Raw genomic sequence first — 18,267 nt, forward strand, 5'->3', positions numbered from 1 at the left:
ACTAAAACTCAAAATTGTATCTATTTACATTCATAGACATGAATGTTGGTCACTTAAGAATTAATTGTAAACACAAGTCCTCAGTAATTCCATTCATCATATTTACTCTGTTTTCTTAACTCAAATCAACCAACAAGGTCAACTAAAATCAATATAATCAGCTTTTGTTGGAACAACATCAAACTTAAAAGGCAAGCGACTGTGTTGAAAACAGTTGCATGGGCAATAAAACAGACATCCATTGTGTGTTCAGCCCACTGTACGTTGTTGAGCATAAATAAACTCATTGAATCAAAACAAATCTACCATGTCCAGACATTAGTGAAGGGACTAAATCACGATAAGGAATGCAGAGCAACACGGTATCCGTTCTACAAGAGTTCAGGAAATGGCACTTCAGTGTAGCTTTAGAATTGTTTATAAATACCCCAGTTGCAAATGCTTTTTAAAATCTTGCCAGTCATTGGTAAGTGTACTACCAAAAAGTTCCAGTATCCTCAGACGTCAGTGTTCAAAATAAGTAAGAAGTCTTACAACACCAGGTTAAAGTCCAACACGTTTGTTTCAAACACTAGCTTTCGGAGCACTGCTCCTTCCTCAGGTGAATGAGCAGTGCTCCGAAAGCTAGTGTTTGAAACAAACATGTTGGACTTTAACCTGGTGTTGTAAGACTTCTTACTGTGCTCACCCCAGTCCAACGCCGGCATCTCCACTTCAAAATAAGTCACAGCAGTCCTCCACATTAGCTGCACGTGGATCTTCATAATAAAAACAGTGTTGAAACGTCTCCGCAAACAATGAACCCATCACCATTCTGCCTTTCCTCTCCATGGGCCCATGCTTTCCACGCTATATTTCAGCCTCAAACCAGGATTCCACTCCTGCCACAGCATCGAAACAAACTGAGCCAAATGACGTTCCCTGTGGATGTAACCATGACCTGCTCTCCCTCCACATCCTCTTCAACCCTCGTGTGATCATTTAAAAAATATTTTTATTCTCCTCATTTTCCACATTTTCATCATATATACACCCAACGAAAGATAACCAACAATAACAAATACAATAGCAACCTCCCAATCAGCATCCGCTTCAACATACAAACCCGTACCTCCCTCCTATATCCCAAATACAAAACGCGAAAGACCAAAACCAAAAGTGAATCCACGGTCATCCCATCCATAGTAAACAATAAACAGTACACTCAACGTTTCGGGCATACCAAAATATGTGAACATGATTTGCCGGTCTCCTCCCACAGTGCTCACATACAACCTCCACCCCCTCAAAGAGTCGGCTCATCCTCGCCCTTGTGAGGTGCGCCCTATATACCACTTTCGACTGTATCAGCCCCAACCTCGCGCACGAGGTTGAAACATTCACCCTCCGGAGCACCTCACACCACAGCCTGTCCTCCATACCCTCCCCCAACTCTCCCTCCCACTTTGCTTCAATCCCCTCCAATGACATCTTTTCCTCCCCCAAAATCTTCCCATAGATCGCCAACACCACCCCCTCTCCATTCCCCCTACCGTCAATACCTCTTCCAACAATGTGGAGGATGCACTATCGGGAAGCTCTGAACCTTCTTCCTGATAAAATCCCGGACCTGCAGATATTTAAATACCTCCTTCCGCCCACGCCGTATTTCTCCCCCAACTCCTCCAGCCTCAAAAAACTGCCCCGCAGAAACAAATACTTTAATACCCTAACTCCCCTCTCCTCCCCGCCCCCCAGAAACAAATCCTTTCCACAAAAGCATGAGAGGTATAGACAGGGTGGATAGCAAGAAGCTTTTTCCCAGAGTGGGGGACTCAATTACTCGGGGTCACGAGTTCAAGGTGAGAGGGGTAAAGTTTAAGGGAGATGTGCGTGGAAAGTTCTTTACGCAGAGGGTGGTGGGTGCCTGGGACGCATTGCCGGCGGAGGTGGGCACGATAGCATCATTTAAGATGTATCTAGACAAGATACCTGAATGGGCAGGGAGCAGAGGGATACAGAACCTTAGAAAATAGGCGACAGTTTTAGATAGAGGATCTGGATCGGTCCAGGCTTGGAGGGCCGAAGGACCTGTTCCTGTGCTTTTTCTTTGTTCTTTCTTTGTTCTTTAATACCCTAACTTCCCTCTTCCCCCCCGCCCCCCAGAAACAAATCCTTCAATATCCTATTTTTCCTCTCCTCCCATCTCTGAAATCTCCCGTCACACTTCCCTGGCTGAAACCTATGGTTCCCTCTAATCGGCATCTCTCTTGACCCTGTCCACAACTTAAAGTGCTGCCTTCACTGCCTCCAGATCTTAAATGTCGTCACCACCACTGGACAACCAGAATATTTACCAGGGGCCATCGAGCGCAGCATTGTTGCCAATGCCCTCAGCCCTGACCCACTGCACTAACCATTCTAACCCACTGGGAATCCCCCCCCCCCCCCCCCCCCCCCCCCCCCTCGCCAAGCTCCTCACCTTTTAAGCATTCGCCACCCTGTAATAATAAAATAGATTCGGGTGGGCACAACCCTGCTGCCTGCCGCCCTCTCTGCTGAAATACCTTCCCAATCCGAGCCACCGTCCCCCTCCCCGCAAAATAAACAGGGTAATTATCTTCTCCATCTCCTTAAAAAACGTGTTTGGCAAAAAGCTCGTCAGACACCAAAATATAAACAAAAACCGTATCAGCACAGTCATCTTAATTGCCAGCGACAAAGGAAGACCATCCCACCTTGCCAAATCCGCTTTCACCCACCCCACCAAACTAATAAGATTGTACCTACAGAGCCTTTCTCCCCCCCCCCCCCCCAAATTCCATACCACCTTCACCCCCAGATATCGGAAGTGGGTCGCCACCCAATAGAGTGGCAGCGCCACCACCCCCACCCCTTCACCACTTCTTTGCGTTAAATTTAATCTGTATGCCCGGTTGACTAGTTTATTGGTGGAACTTTACTGTCTCGATGGAGTTGGGGGGCATGGCTGGTGCTCGATTCTAAAATGTGGCTGTCCACTCAAAACGCCATTGAGTTTGGCGGGAACAGAAGGTCCCACCAGCAGTAAAATTGTCCCCGATGTCTCAAGTATTCTGTTTCTATCTTCCACACATGCGCTGGATTTTACAGGGCACAACCCAGCTGAAAAGTCGGTCCTCAGCCTGCTCACCCGAAACCCGGCTGCCCCACTCCGATATTATGCGTGGAGCAGTCTTAATTATTATAGAGTGGGACCTCCTCCTGCTATCTGGGAGGAAGTCCTGCCCTAGAGAGCTGACACTTTCCAGCAATCGGACTGGCCAGAGTTCTGTAGTCCCAACGGAGCCAGGACCGAGCACCGGCCATTGCTGGGACGATGGGCAGTCCCCGAGGAAGAAGACTGATGGAGTACAGACTTAAAGGTAAGTCTGGGATTTTGGACAGGCCTTGCTTACAGACCATAGTGAGGGTTAGTGATAGGAAAGTTGGAGGCCAGGGTGGGAATGGTTAACGGTGGGTGCAGAGGGTGGTGGGGGTGGGGGGTGGAAAATGTGTCTAATGGCCCCACCTTGCCCAAAAGTAGCCCATGAAATGAAGCTGCCAGGCTACTTGCCTTGCCTCTGCCTTCCGCGCTGCATGTAAAATAGCAGTGGAGACAAAATGAGGTCCTTACGTGCCCATGAATTGGCCACTTAAGGCCTCAGTAAGGCCCAAGGGTGGCAGGGCAACCTGATCCCATCCTCACCCATTGTAACATGGGAGTCAGGTTAGGGGTGGGCAGGGAGGCAAAGGGAAGGCCACCTGCTTCGTTTTACAGGCCCCCTCCACCTCCAAATGTGCCAGAGGCAGGGGGGAAAGAGGTGGGTGAGGGCATTAAATTCAGCCCGATATTGCTGAGCAACTTCCATGGACTTTTACAAGCTGTTTTATCCTTTAAGAAGAATTTAAAATGTGAGGCTGATTGTCACGTGACACTGTCAAAGCCAGATGTTGGCAAACAAACGTAATTGCCTTGATGAAACAAGCAATTACATGCATGTAAGGCTTAGAGTGAAGCTGTACTTAAACTTGAAGACCTGCAAGTGCAAAAAGGTGCAGATTCTCGAGGGCATTGATCGTAAACTTGCTGCACAACATAGGAACCAACAGTTGATTAATTCGTTCAGCAAATTTTGAATGCTGAAAGTCAGAAATAAAAGAAAAGGAAAATGCCAATGGCACTTGTGAAATATATTAATTTAAGACATAAGACAGAAGGAGAAATAGGCCATTCGGCCCATCGAGTCTGCTCGGCCATTCAATCATGGCTGATATTTTTCTCATTCACATTCTCCTCCAATTTGACCCACAGTAGAAGTTTTGAATTCGGTTTTCGGGCATCAATGTACACAGGAGCTATAACAGTGATGGATATAATAGGACGAACATAGCAATGGATGTAACCAAGCATAGGCTGATTGGGTGTTACCATGGATGAGGAGAAGTTTAAAGTTTTGGCCTTTTTCACTGGAGTCGAGGCCAATCTACCTCGCACCAGGGTGAGGGGGCAGGGAGCAACACAGTTGATGTGTGTAAGATCCCAATGGTGTGATCAATTCTGACTATATAACAGCCTTGATCCATAGAAACCATTGGAATCTTCAGCCACAGTTCAGGCTGGAGCGTTGCTAGATACAGGGAAATGTTCCTTCAGCTCTGCCTCAACGTACACCCACCTTTAAAAGGCACACATTACATATTTCCATTTTCCACAGCCATCTTCTTTGAATAAGATTTACAATTTGTGCCAGAATATGGACAATCGCGCCCTGTACGCCCAACAACCAGCGGTGTCCTGGAATGTGGCAGGCACAGTTCAGGACAAATGCATCATGGGAATTCTTGAAGAAATGGGCACTTAAAGGCATCGGGCGGGATTCTCCATTCCTGAGACTTTGCACTGGCACTGGGGCAGGATTGGTGGAGTTCCATGACAGCAAAACTGGCGCCGCACTTGGACCAATTCAGCGACTGTTAAGGGGCTGGCGCCAGCACCACGTGGAATACAATCAATTCCAATATGAAATGGTACCAGATTCGCCAGTTTCGCGATTGACTCTCATGTGGTAGTCACCACTATTGTGTATATATCACATATGAGGTGTATTACGGGAAGGCTCCTGCACCTCAGGTACAGGGGTAGATCTCTGCCTGCTGGCTCCGCCCAGTAGGCGGAGTATAAATGTGTGGGCTCTCCGAGCTGCAGCCATTTCGGCAGCAGCAGCAGGAGGCTCCACATCCCTGCGTAATAAAGCCTCGCTTACACTCTACTCTCGTCGTAATTGATAGTGCATCACCTCAGGGGAATGACAAGGTGCAGCCGTACATACGCACTTCACTCGCCACACACACCACCCCAGCCAACAAGATGGCAGCAAGGAGAGCGACCCCATGATTCACTGACACCAAACTTGAGACCATCTTGAATGCCATGGAGGAGGGCCGGGCTACCCTGTACACCAGCCCAGGAAGGAGGCTGCCAGCCACCATGCCTGGGCGCAGGCGGCAGAGGCAATAAGCGCCACCAGCAACACCATCCAGACTGGCCTGCAGTGCTGTAAAATACAGGGTGGTCAGGGTGAGTATCCAACACAGTGCCCCTGGTACCAATCCCCATTCCACACACCGCTAACCCCACCCCTTCCACCAGGAGGGCAGCCAAACCCCCACCCTGCACCACATGCCAGCACCCATACTGGCTGCCATGGCCAGATGCCCTGGCCACTGAAGCCACCAGCTGCACACCCCCTAGGCTACAAACATCGGACTGTCAAAAACTGTGCGACTTTCGTTTCCACACACCCCTCCCCTGCCACTGCCTGCAGGAGTAGGCCGTTCATAACCACAGGGAGCAGGAGAAGCCTGCAGGGGGACTGCCGGACCTCTGGCCCCTCACCGCTGCAGAGCAGCGGGCCCTGGACGTGGTTGGTGGGCCTGAGGAAAGGGCAGCCGCCGGTGTGGAGATCAGCCTCGGACGAGGAAGTGAGACCCCGCTGAGTTGCGGTTCCCCATGCCACCTGTGTCACTCCCCACCCCCCCCCACCCCAACACCACCCTCACCTCACACCCACACCACCCTCACCCCAACACCACCCCCACGTCACGCCTACAGCCCCCCGGCTTGCTGTCTAGTCATGCAACTTGCCTTGTGTCTTGCAGGACCCACTGATGATGGGGCGGGGTCCTCCTGGTGTCCCCCACCTCCAGTCACGGCCACATTTAGAACCCTGGGAGCCGAGCAGCGACGACGACACCGACACGGAGGTGGCCCATGTGCCCAAAAACCAGGCCACTGGAGCTCAAGTCCGATGTCGACACCGACTTCCCGTCACAGCTGTCTCCAACAACCTCCACCAGCCCAGAGACACTCTCCTCGGTCGGGCACTTTACTGAAGACGCTCCTGGGAGACTCTCTGGTACTCACCACTCAGGTGCTCCGGTACATCAGGTGGAGGTAGGAACTCCCGAGAGGGCGACAGTCGGAGGACTGGTCGACCCCAGGGACCAGCTGGCGTACAGACTAGTTTCGGGCTTCTGGATTGGACCGTCCCATCGATTGTGGAGATGCAGTCGCAAAGCCAGGGTTTACATGAGGGGTTGTCGGCGATCATCCAGCACCTGCAGGCACAGGTGGAGGAGTGCGACTGCGTGCGCAAGCAAAAGGTGGTGCCGATTGTGTGTGCCACCCAGGCCAACACCGCACGGGTGGCATCCATGGGGCCAGGATTGCGGCTATGGATCAGCTTGTCCAAGGCCTGGAGAATTCTGTGCAGTTGGTGGCTGAGACCCAGGACAGGGCTGCCCTCTCACAGGCAGACATTTGCCAGAGCCACATGGACATTGAAGCGGCGCTCCTGAGGGTGGTCCAGTCACAGTAGGCCATGCTGAGTGCCGGCGGCATTGCCCAGGCGCTGGCCGACATAGCACAGATGCAGAGGGAGATGCCACAGTCACTGGCTGGAGTGGCACAGACCCAGAAGGTGGTGGCAAGTCAATGGGTGATGTGGCGCAGTCCCAGACGTAGGTGGTACACTCCCTGTGCTCCATGGCCATGAGCATATACACACTGGCCGAGACGTCAGCGGGCCTCCAGGGCTGGTAGAGCCAGGTGGCAGGGGAGCCTCAGGGGATAACTCCATACGCACCCCCATCCCATGGAGTAGCTAGGGCGCCAAAGGGCACCTCGAGGTGAGAGGAGGTGATGGGGCCTGTACCGGTGTCTCCCACAGGGGAGGCGCCGGAGCACCGTCGCACCTCAGACACCACCCCCCTCCTGAGCCTGGTTCATCACATGCGCAGCGGCCAGAACATGGTGGTACCACACCTCCTGTGACACCCGAGCAGCAGCTGGGCCCATCCATGGCCATTCGCCCCAGAAGTCGGCTGCCAACCAGGACCGAGGTCACAGGGCAGGAATCGCAGCAGGCCGCCTCCACGCCTGCTGCACCCATCTAGTGTGCCACCTAGATGTAGCGTTAGGGCCCGTAGGTCAGACAATTAGACACCAGTTAAGTTGGCATGGATCCAGGGCACAGTTTAGTGATGGCACTCGGGCACAAATCTGTATATATGTTGTCACATTAAACACCTGCTCACACTGTTACAACCTGCGTTGGTGCTCTGTCAGATAGGTGTGAGAGGTGGGCTGGTCTTGGTGGCTACAGAGGGGACGTGGGGGAGTGGGGGGAGAATTGGCGGATGTTGAGGTTGGGCATGGCTCACGGACTACCGTTCAACCAGCGCTCACCCCTCCGGTCTCTCCCCCCCCCCCCCCCCCCCCCCCCCCCCCCCCCCACTCCCCAATCGGCACCCCAGGAATTTGGTGGGACCATGTGATGGAATGATCAGTTCGCATGCAGGGATCACCCAGGTGGACGGTGGACAGTGCTACCGTGGGCAAGAGGCAGACGCTTTCAAACGATGCAAAGCACCAGAGCTCATCTCACAGCGAGTTGTCATCATCCTCCATCCCATGGGGTAGACCTGCATGCCCTGCCCATCCTCCCCCACATCCTCCTCATCGGACAAGGTCTGGTGTACATCCTCCTCCTCCAGCACATCACCCCTCTGCTGCGCAATGCTGTGGAGGATGCAGCAGGCCACCATGATGCAGCGACCATCCCAGCATCATAATAGAAGGCCCCTCCAGAGTGGTCCAGACATGTGAGCCGCATCTTCAGGATGCCGAAGCACCCTTCAATCATGCCCCTGGTCGCTGCATGGGTGTTGTTATAGCAGGACTCCGTGTCGGTCTGTGGCCTTCGAACAGGTGTCATCAGCCATGACTGCAGCGGATAACCCCTGCCACCTAGTGACCCAGGGGTCAAACTTAGGTCCTTGGCATTGTGAGGCAGCAGTGCTAACCACTGCGCCAACATGCCATCCTAAACAGAGGGAGATTTGATTGAGGTGTACAAGATTATGACATGTTTGGACAAAGAAGACAAAGGAAAGGTGCTCCCATCAGCTGCTGGTACAAGGACCAGGGAACAAAGATGAAAGGCTGTGAGGAGCAACATTTTGTACACAGCAAGTGGCAATGACCTTGAACTCATAGCCTATGAGAATGGTGGAAACATAGACAATTAATGATTTCAAAAGGAAATTAGATGGGCAACTGGAAGGAACTAAACTTGCAGGATTTATGAGGTTTACGAATCATCTACAAGATGTGCGATCTCCAAGACGCAGTGCAGCAACTCACCAAGGCTCCTTGGACAATGCCTTCCAAACCCTCAACCTCTACTGCCTAGCAGGACAAGGGTAGCAGACACTGGGAACACCACCGCCTGCAAGTTCCCCTCTAACACACACCCCATTCTGACTTGGAACTATATCACCGTTCCCTTATAGTCGCTGGGTCAAAATCCTGGAACTCCCTTCCTAGCAGCACTGTGGGTAGACGCCCACAACCCATGAAACAATATAAAGAAAAATCACATTGCTATTTCTGGAGCCCAGCTGTAGGTGGCACGTTTCCAATAAAGTGACGAGACATCAAAAGGTCTTAATTGGCTGCAAAACACTTTGGTTCATCCTGAGGTCATAAAAAGAACGATGCAAATGCAAGCTTTGCCTCTTCCATAAGCAAAGCAGAAACATCAAGCCTTTATTTTAAGAGAAAATGATATTTGGCTTGTGGTCGAACTCTATGAACTATTCCATCTATTTGGAGAGCAGCAGTGAGTGTGGAGGATGGAGCAGTACTTTGGGGATTTGTGGTTGTGTACATTTATGTAATCGTGGTCTCCAGAACTGGATGGGTGGGACAGTCCTTTGGCTCTCCGCCATTTATTACCATTGACTGCTCCAATAGTGTTAGGTCTGATCCTGGCTTGCGATTCCTTCTTCCTTTTCTACATGTTGACAAACGATATTGGCCCCAGTCTCCTGTAAACTCGCTGATACATTTCTAGCCCTTCATCTAGCTCATGTTTTTTTCTCCTCGCCCTACCCCATATTTAAGGGGCAGCACAGTAGCATTGTGGATAGCACAATTGCTTCACAGCTCCAGCGTCCCAGGTTCGATTCCGGCTTGGGTCACTGTCTGTGTGGAGTCTGCACATCCTCCCCGTGTGTGCGTGGGTTTCCTCCGGGTGCTCCGGTTTCCTCCCACAGTCCAAAGATGTGCAGGTTAGGTGGATTGGCCATGATAAATTGCCCTTAGTGTCCAAAATTGCCCTTAGTGTTGGGTGGGGATACTGGGTTATGGGGATAGGGTGGAGGTGTTAATCTTGGGTAGGGTGCTCTTTCCAGGAGCCGGTGTAGACTCGATGGGCCAAATGGCCTCCTTCTGCACTGTAAAATCTATGAAAAGAAATCCCCAGCTAAAACCTGGGCAGTCAAGAGGGGACAGAAAAATAAAGAGGATCAAAAACCTAAAAGAAGTGAAAGGAAGATATTCCAGAAGCAAAATATTTCAAGAAATGTGCAGAAATGATTCATCCAATGCTAAGATGTCTTGTCAGGGAGAGATCTAAGATTGCAGGAGGCCCGGGCCACAGGCGAGTGAGAGTTGGATGGGAGTCATGAGGAAGAGGGTGTGGAAGGGGAGGGGTGGTTGGAAGCAAGGGTGGGGTGGTGGCTTTCAGCAGCCAGCCCCTTCACGATGCTGGCCCCCCTAAAATCTGCAGGCAGTATTTGCCTAGTGGCCTCCCTGTAGATACAGGAATGCCATTCCATTTGTACGTAATCCATGTGCCCACCACTACATTACAGTGGGCTCAGGGGATAATGGTGTCATAGAACATGTGAACATAGAACATAGAGTGCAGAAGGAGGCCATTTGGCCCATCGGATCTGCACCAACCCACTTAAGCCCTCTCTTCCACCCTATCCCCGTAACCCAATAATCCCTCCTAACCTTTTTGGTCATGAAGGGCAATTTAGCATGGCCAATCCACCTAACCTGCACGTCTTTGGACTGAGGGAGGAAACCGGAGGACCCGGAGGAAACCCACGCAGACACGAGGAGAACGTGCAGACTTCGCACAGTGAGCCAATGGGGAATCGAACCTGGGACCCTGGCGCTGTGAAGCCAAAGTACTATCCACTTGTGCTACCGTGCTGCATTTGGCTTAATACTAATCCTCATTGTCAACCTGCCGTGCATGAACAAGGTTCCCCCAAGGGGCCATTCCTGCCTCCAACGCAATCACAGGAGCCATTCCTGCCACTGAGAGACTGACGTGTGGCCCCTCCAGTGACAAAGTGGGCCTGGCTGCCGTGTCCTCCGCTGCGATGGACTATTAAATCCAGCCCTGTGTTACTCATGCAAATTTCTGAGTTCTACGTGCATTTGATTTGCTGCAATTTGTATTGAGAAATCATCGATATAACAGAACTGGTTATAAATCAAAAGCGAACATATGAATTTAGAAAGAAAAATTGCTAAGGATTTACAAAAACAAGTATTCAACAGGGACTATTCAGTGCAAGCTCTCATTAAAGAACACCAGGGCCCCCTAACAAACATGATTCTTCACTGGACTTTGTTTTATAGTGGATCTCAGTAAGGCAGCTTGCTACAAGCCTCGGACGCCCATGTTGGCATCAGTGACAGCTCCCAATTTCTTTGTGGTTGACAACAACATTGACCATTCATCGTAGATGCCAGGATTGACTGGTAAAGCATGGACAAGACTGAAAGCCAAGGAAACAGAATTTAGGAAAATTGAAAGTAAATGGAATTGGTTCTTTTTAAAATTTTTAAAAATTTGTTCCAGGGATGTGGGCATTGCTGGTTGGCCAGCGTTTAATGCCCACCCCTGAGGGCATTTCAGAGTCAACCTCATTGCTATGGATCTGGAGCCACATGTCGGCCAAACTAGGTAAGGACAACAGATTTCATTCATAAAAGACATTAGTGAACCAGATGGGTTTTTATGCCAATCAACAATGGTTTCATGGTCTTCATTAGACTATTAATTCCAGATTTGCTTTTTATCAAATTCAAATTTCGCCATCTGCCATGCGGTATTTGAACCCGGTCTGCAGAGCATTATCCTGGGTCTCTGGATGACGATCCCACTACACCACTGCCTCCCTCAAAAGAGGAGGCATCAAACAAACATACAAATTAGGAGCAGGAGTAGGCCATTCAGCCCCTCGAGCCTGCTCCACCTTTCAATACGATCAAGGCTGATCTGTTAATGTTGGGTTCTCGGCACTGTGAGAGCCGGAAAACACGCGGCTAAACACGCTCACTATGTGACTTTGTTCCCTTTTGGGAGAATCGCACCTGTCATTTATTTACCTACCTCCTGTTACAGATGAGGAAAACAGTATTTATTAATCTTCCATGAACCAGTCAAAACACAGACTTTGCTGTCGTTAAACAAACCAATCGCAAATTTTCCAAATCCTTTTAGTGATGATGACGGCTGGGATTTCCCGGCCCTCATCATGGGAGATTCGGCAGCCGAGCCAAAAGTCCATAGGCCGGGCGATCCAGAAGGTGGTCAGGGCCAGAAAATCCCGCCCACTGATCCTCCAACTCAACATTAACAATGTCATGGCGGGTCAACTGATATATTTAATTAAAAGATATTTTGGTGAACGTACCTGAAACTGAAAGACATGATTCTTCTCAAAGTCTAGTGCCTCAGAGTTTGCCACTTGGAGTAATAATATTCCCTCGTTATAAACAATATTTTGATTCAAGTTGAAAGCGGTGGAATCTGCCCCAAGAAGAAACACTTCAAATGTTCCATTGTTACCCTGTTAGGGGATGAATGAAATTTGATTGAATTCAGATATCAGAAATTCGCTTTTGATGGAATTTTAAAAAATCGAATAAAGTTGAAATGAACAAACTTGATCAAGGTCTTGGACAAGTATGTGAAGAATGGGTACATTGTTTGCGGTCTCCTCAGGCACAGTCACATGAAATGCATCAGTCGCTACTATTTGCTCTGTGTAAAATATTGGTGCATTGTCATTCACATCGAGTATCAATATTGTAATTGCTGCCGTTGTTGTTGCAGAACGGTCTTTAACACCCTTCACAAGTTCAGAAGCCTGAAATTAAAAATACATTTTTACTTAATTGTGATCTAAATCAATGTCTGTGTTGGAATGTATAAGCAATGCAACAAAGCCAAACCAAAACGCATCAAATCTGCCATATAATCTGCCCACCCCACAACAATCCTACTCTGTCCTGTTTTCAAAAATCATCCAAACATATGCAAAGCCCAATCTTGTATACGACAAGTTCTTTTTGAAACTGAGCATGTAGTTTTTGTAGCCAACATCAGCATTGTTTTGCTTGCACAGCAGGTATTGTAGTTTGGGGTGTGAAGTGCGTGTATTGATTTAATGTATAACTAGTTGCTTGGTAGTAAAGAACTTGAGTATTGCTAAAAAAAAGACACTTTTCGTCAAAGCTTTCCATCTTGAAAATGAAAATCGCTTATTGTCACGAGTAGGCTTCAATGAAGTTACTGTGAAAAGCCCCTAGTCGCCACATTACGGCGCCTGTCCGGGGAGGCTGGTACGGGAATTGAACCGTGCTGCTGGCCTGCTTGGTCTGCTTTAAAAGCCAGCGATTAAGCTGAGTGAGCTAAACCAGCCCCTGGCTCATCTTGCGGTCATCGGGACATTTTGCAAGAATAATAGAATAAACTATGCGCTGATTCGTTCCCCAGGGCAACGCTTTGACCAATCAGGGTCAAGCCACCTAGTTTAAATTTCAAACAATGCTTGGCAGTTATCGGTCAGTTACCATCAACTGGTGCATTCTCCCTAGTAACATCTCTAACAATGAGAGTCCACTTGCCTGCCAACCAACCAGCAGTCTCTTCTCATACAGTATAAATTGTTGTTTTCCTCTTATATCGGTATTCTTGCAAAGTGTCCTGAGGAGTGCAAGACAAAAACCTTCCACATATCTCTTTTTTCAGCAATACTAAGGTATAATTCTACATGCTAGAAAGGCCGCTTACTAGCAGAGGTGCCCACCATCTTCTATCCTCGCTCACGGTCACTGGAATGAAATAACAGGAGACTGAATCTGGCCGACCATTTTAAAGTAATAAGAAAGGACAGAAACCCTGGGATGTGAGCTGCAATTTTAGCCTGTGGAAGTAAACTGGTAATCTATACCTCTGTAAGGATTTGTAACAAGCATTAATGCACGGTTGAGTATGACTTACAGTGATGTTGATTGTAATTAGTTCGCTCATTTGTTCTCTGTCCAGCAAAGAGACAGCACTGATCCTACCAGTTACGTTATCCACGGTAAAAGCTCCGCTTCCTACAGTGATCAATTGAACAAAAACTTAGCCCTAATGTCATTACACAAAAATTGCACAGTATTCATCAGACTTATGACTGTTTCAATCACTAATCTAGGTCATGTATTCCACAGGCTCACAGCCCATTGCGTAAAAATATTTTGTTGCCTTAAGGTTTTCCGTTTAATCTTATATCTATGTCCCCTTGTCCGAGATCCTTTGGCCTTGGAAAACAATTGTTGTAGATACTTTTTCCATTTCGCCACGATTTTAAACTCGTTTTTCAGATCACCCCCAATCTCGACTATAAAAAAAAGTGTTAATTATCCAATCTTTCATTATGTTCCCGTTGCCCCCCCCCCCAACCCCCCCCCCCCCCCAAACCCCCAAAACATGGCTCCCTCCATCAGGGGATACATGGCCTGAGGCAGGAACCACCGAGACCATCCTCATCACCAGCTGGAATGTGCTGGGCAAAAGGACAATTCAGTATTCGTAACTGCAGTTCCAAATGGTAATTAAAGCAGGTCCAGCTTAAAAGATATATTGATATACTAATTTCACTAGTGGCAAAAGTTTCCAACATCATGAAATGTGTTTTGCTTAGAATTTTCTCCATCTCCTGAAGGTCTCACTCCCACCCCTGTGTAGAGACCAAGTGGTCATTCTTCTTTTATTACCAGAGGCAGTTAGCAATTGATTTGACAAGCTCTCGCTGCCACCAAGGAATTTCGCCCGACAGCTATTAATACTGGGATAATTAAGGCAGCCAATCCACCCATGGTTTCCCAATCATCCATTCTGGCATTGTTAAACTGGTAAACACTACGACCATGTTAAAAGGGATAGATTGAGAACAGATATAGCAGCTAGAATCACCGTGGGCCTTCACCTTAAGCAGCAGGACTGTACTCAACCACAGTCTGGTACCTCATAGCCGGACTCTGCCATTATATCAAGCCAGGGAACTAACATTGGTTCAGTGAGGAGTGTAGAACAAGCAAGGAGCAGCACCAGAAATACCTAAAAATGAGATGTTAGCTGGTGAAGCTACAACACAGGACTACTTGTGTGCCAAACAGCTGACAAAGAGTGTGATAGACAGAGCAAAGCAATCCCACAAACAATGATCCAAATCAAAGTTCTGCAGCCCTGCCACATCCACAAATGGTGGTGGACAATTAAGCAATGATTCAGAGCGGAAGGCTGAATAAGCATTTCCCACTCTCACTGAGGTTGGAGACTAACGTATCAGTACAAAAGACAAGGCTGAAATATTTGCAACCCTCTTTAGCCAGGAGTGCTAGGTGGATGATCGATCTCGTTTCCCTCTGACATCGTCAAGACCACAGATGCTAATCTTTGGCTAATTGAATTCATTCCGCGTGAATCAAGAAACAGCAGAAGGCGCTGGATAAGTGCAAAGACTGTGGGCCCTGACAACATCACAGCTGCAGAGCTGAAGACTTTAACTCCAAAACTAACCACACCTATAGCCCAGCTGTTCCAGCACAGCTGCAGCACTGGCATCCAGCTGACAATGTGGAAAATTGTCCAGTTATGTCCTATCCACAATAAACAAGACAAATCCAGTTCAGGTAATTACCGTCCAGTCAGACTATTTTCAGTCATCAGCAAAGTGATAGAAGGTGTCACCTACAGTACCATCCATAGCATTCACTCAACAAGAACCTTTTCGCCAAAGCTCAGTTTGGGCTTCAACAGGACCACTCAACTCCAGGCTCAGTCCAAACAGAGTGAGCTGTAGGTGACTGTCCCTGACATCAAAACAACACTTGACTGAGTGACGCATCAAGCGCCTTAATAAAACTGAAATTGGGGTCACATCGACCGTAAATGAAGATAATAAGGGTTGTTGGAAGCCAATCATCTCAGCCCCAGGACAACGTCTCAGAAATTCGGCAGGGTGGTGTCCTCGGCCGAACTCTCTGCAGCTGCTTCATCAATGATCTTCCCTCTATCATAAAGTCAGAATTGGAGACATTCGCTGATGATTGCACAATGTTCAGCACCATTCACACCTCCTCGATACTGAAGTAGTCCACCCCCAGATACACGGATACATTGAACGTACAGTGCAGAAGGAGGCCATTCGGCCCATCAAGTCTGCACCGACCCACTTAAGCCCTCACTTCCACCCTATCCCCATAACCCAATTACCCCTCAAGACATGGACAATTCTCAGGCTTTAGCTAATAAGTGACAAGTCCACCCAAAAGCCAGACGCTGTCCTTCTCCAACAAGAGACATTTAGAGACATTACCATTGCTGAATTCCCCCACTATCAACATCCTGGGGACATTACCATTGACCAGAAACCTACCTGAACCAAAGGAATGGACAAAAGATAGTCAACTGCTGAATTTTGATGCGTTCGCCTTGAATACTTCTCTACCAATCACAGTCTACTTGCCAACCAATCATCACTTTCTTCGCACACAGTATAAATTGTTGTTTTAGTTTTCTTATACTGGTATTCTTGCAAAGTGTCCTGAGGAGTGCAAGATGTAAAACTTCGAGATGTCTCTTTCTTTCAACAATACGCAAGTTCTGTATGACCAAATGACAATTTTGGTTCAGTAATACCTCCTTCCATGTGCTGCTGAGGGTGCTGACAACCCGGAGGAATATACTGTTCCACAGTGACAGGGGGAAGAAGCTGGTGGGGACAACAAGGTAGCATGGTTTGAGTTGCACAAGAGCTCAGTAGCAGGACTGTGCTGCCACAATCATGAATACAATGCAGGAAGTGGTCCAAGGTCCTCAGGGGGATAGGAAAGGAGAGAGCACTGGTGCATTCACCTCCACCTTGATGTTTATATCACCCTGACCCCACCTCTTTGCCTTCACAGGCTTAATCCAGGACATCACTCTTCACACCAATTTGCAGGTAAACCGTCCCTCTCTGGAAACGCTCTTCCTGGCACCCCCATCTGTCCACCCACTCCAACACTCACCTTCACCTTTATGCACTGACATGCTTCGCCCTCACAGTTACTCTTCACCCACCTGCTCAGCGCATGTCATTACTCTCATTCTGTCCATACAGGTGAAGAGAGCATGTGGGTGTGGCAGACAGTTGGAGGTAATCCTCCCATCATCTCACAGGTAACGAGTGCTGAAGAGGAGATGTTGCAAATCAGTGGAGCAGCCGTGTGCCTGACTGTCGGAGATGGGGAGATGAAGGCCTCTCTGCTGACAGAATGCTATATCAGACGGCCACATGACATACAATACTCGTTCATGATGGCTTGATGTCAACCCTGAGTGAAAGATGGTTATGTGCATGATGTTAAAGTCAAACTTCCTCACATTCATTGGACTGGTTCATGTCTCTTCCCCTTCACAGGTGTTCCTCACGCCCCTCAGGAGGTGTTCCAGCTGGCCATTGATGATAACAATTATGATGACCCGTCAGAGGCGGTCACCCTTTCCGAGGGTGCACCATCACAGACCATGGATCAGCTCAGATACCCACCCCTCGGCAGGACCAGAAAAGGGTTGGGTATTAGATCGATCTTTTGTCTCACACAGCACAAGTGAGAAAGATGGTGGAGATGACGGACAACAGTGGAAAGCGCATGTCGAAGGAAGCAGGTCACCCCCATCCTCTGCTCAGTTCGATGCAGATGTTGGACTTTGGGCCTGTTGATGAGCAGGGTAGTTCCAGAGCAGCAACACAGAATGTGCGAGATACTGGCAGACATTGCAGCTGTACTGTGCACGCTGACAGTGAAATTGGAGGTGTCTCAGGCAATGATATAATTGTAATTGAATACAATTATGCTGCTGCTGATGGCCCACAGCGCCGCATGGACGCCCAGTGTTGAGTTGCTAGGTCTGTTTGAAATTTAGCCCACTTATCAGAGTGGTAGTCCCACACAACATGATGGAGGTTATCCTCAATGTGAAAACGGGACTTTGTCTCCACAAAGACTGTGTGGTGGTCACTTCTACCAATACTGTCATGGACAGATGCATCTACAGCAGGCATATTGGTGAGGATGAGGTCAAGTATGTTTTTCCCTCTGGTTGGGTCTCTCACTACCTGCTGCAGCCCCAGTCTAGCAGCTATGTCCTTTAGGACCTGGCCAGCTCTGTCTGTGATGGTACTATCGAGCTACTCTTGGTGATGGACATTGAAATCCCCCACCCAGAGCATATTCTGCACTCTTGCCACCCTCAGTGCTTCCTCCAAGTGGTGTTCAACATGGAGGAGAACTGATTGATCAGCTGATTGTGGCCATTATGTGGTAATCAGCAGGAGGTTTCCTTTCCCATGTTTAACTTGAAGCCCTCATGGAGTCTAGAGTCAATGTTGAGGACTCCCAGGGCAACTCCCTCACGACTGTATGCCACTTGTCACCACCTCTGCTGAGTCTGTCCAGCCCGTGAGAAAGGACATATGCAGGAATGGTGATAGTGGTGTGTGGGACAGTGATAGTGGTGTGTGGGACATTGTGAGTATGACTATGTCAGGCTGTTGCTTGACTAGCTGTGACTAGTCTCC

At 48.8% G+C, this 18,267-nt stretch overlaps 1 protein-coding gene across 10 annotated transcripts in view; it reads right to left on the reverse strand.

Annotated features, from left to right (window-relative positions):
- LOC119970680 (cadherin-related family member 2-like) overlaps nucleotides 1-18,267 on the reverse strand; it is a 257,761-nt gene that overhangs the window by 195,230 nt on the left and 44,264 nt on the right. For all 10 annotated transcript variants that reach the window (XM_038805691.1, XM_038805693.1, XM_038805688.1 and 7 more), the window contains 3 exons: nucleotides 13,656-13,756; nucleotides 12,316-12,519; nucleotides 12,064-12,219 (listed from right to left, as the gene is read on the reverse strand). In XM_038805691.1, the coding sequence (XP_038661619.1) occupies nucleotides 12,064-12,219; nucleotides 12,316-12,519; nucleotides 13,656-13,756 (461 nt within the window). The remainder of the gene's footprint in view (nucleotides 1-12,063; nucleotides 12,220-12,315; nucleotides 12,520-13,655; nucleotides 13,757-18,267) is intronic.

Source organism: Scyliorhinus canicula, chromosome 8, assembly GCF_902713615.1.
Source record: "Scyliorhinus canicula chromosome 8, sScyCan1.1, whole genome shotgun sequence".
In the NCBI taxonomy this organism is placed as follows: Eukaryota; Metazoa; Chordata; class Chondrichthyes; order Carcharhiniformes; family Scyliorhinidae; genus Scyliorhinus; species Scyliorhinus canicula.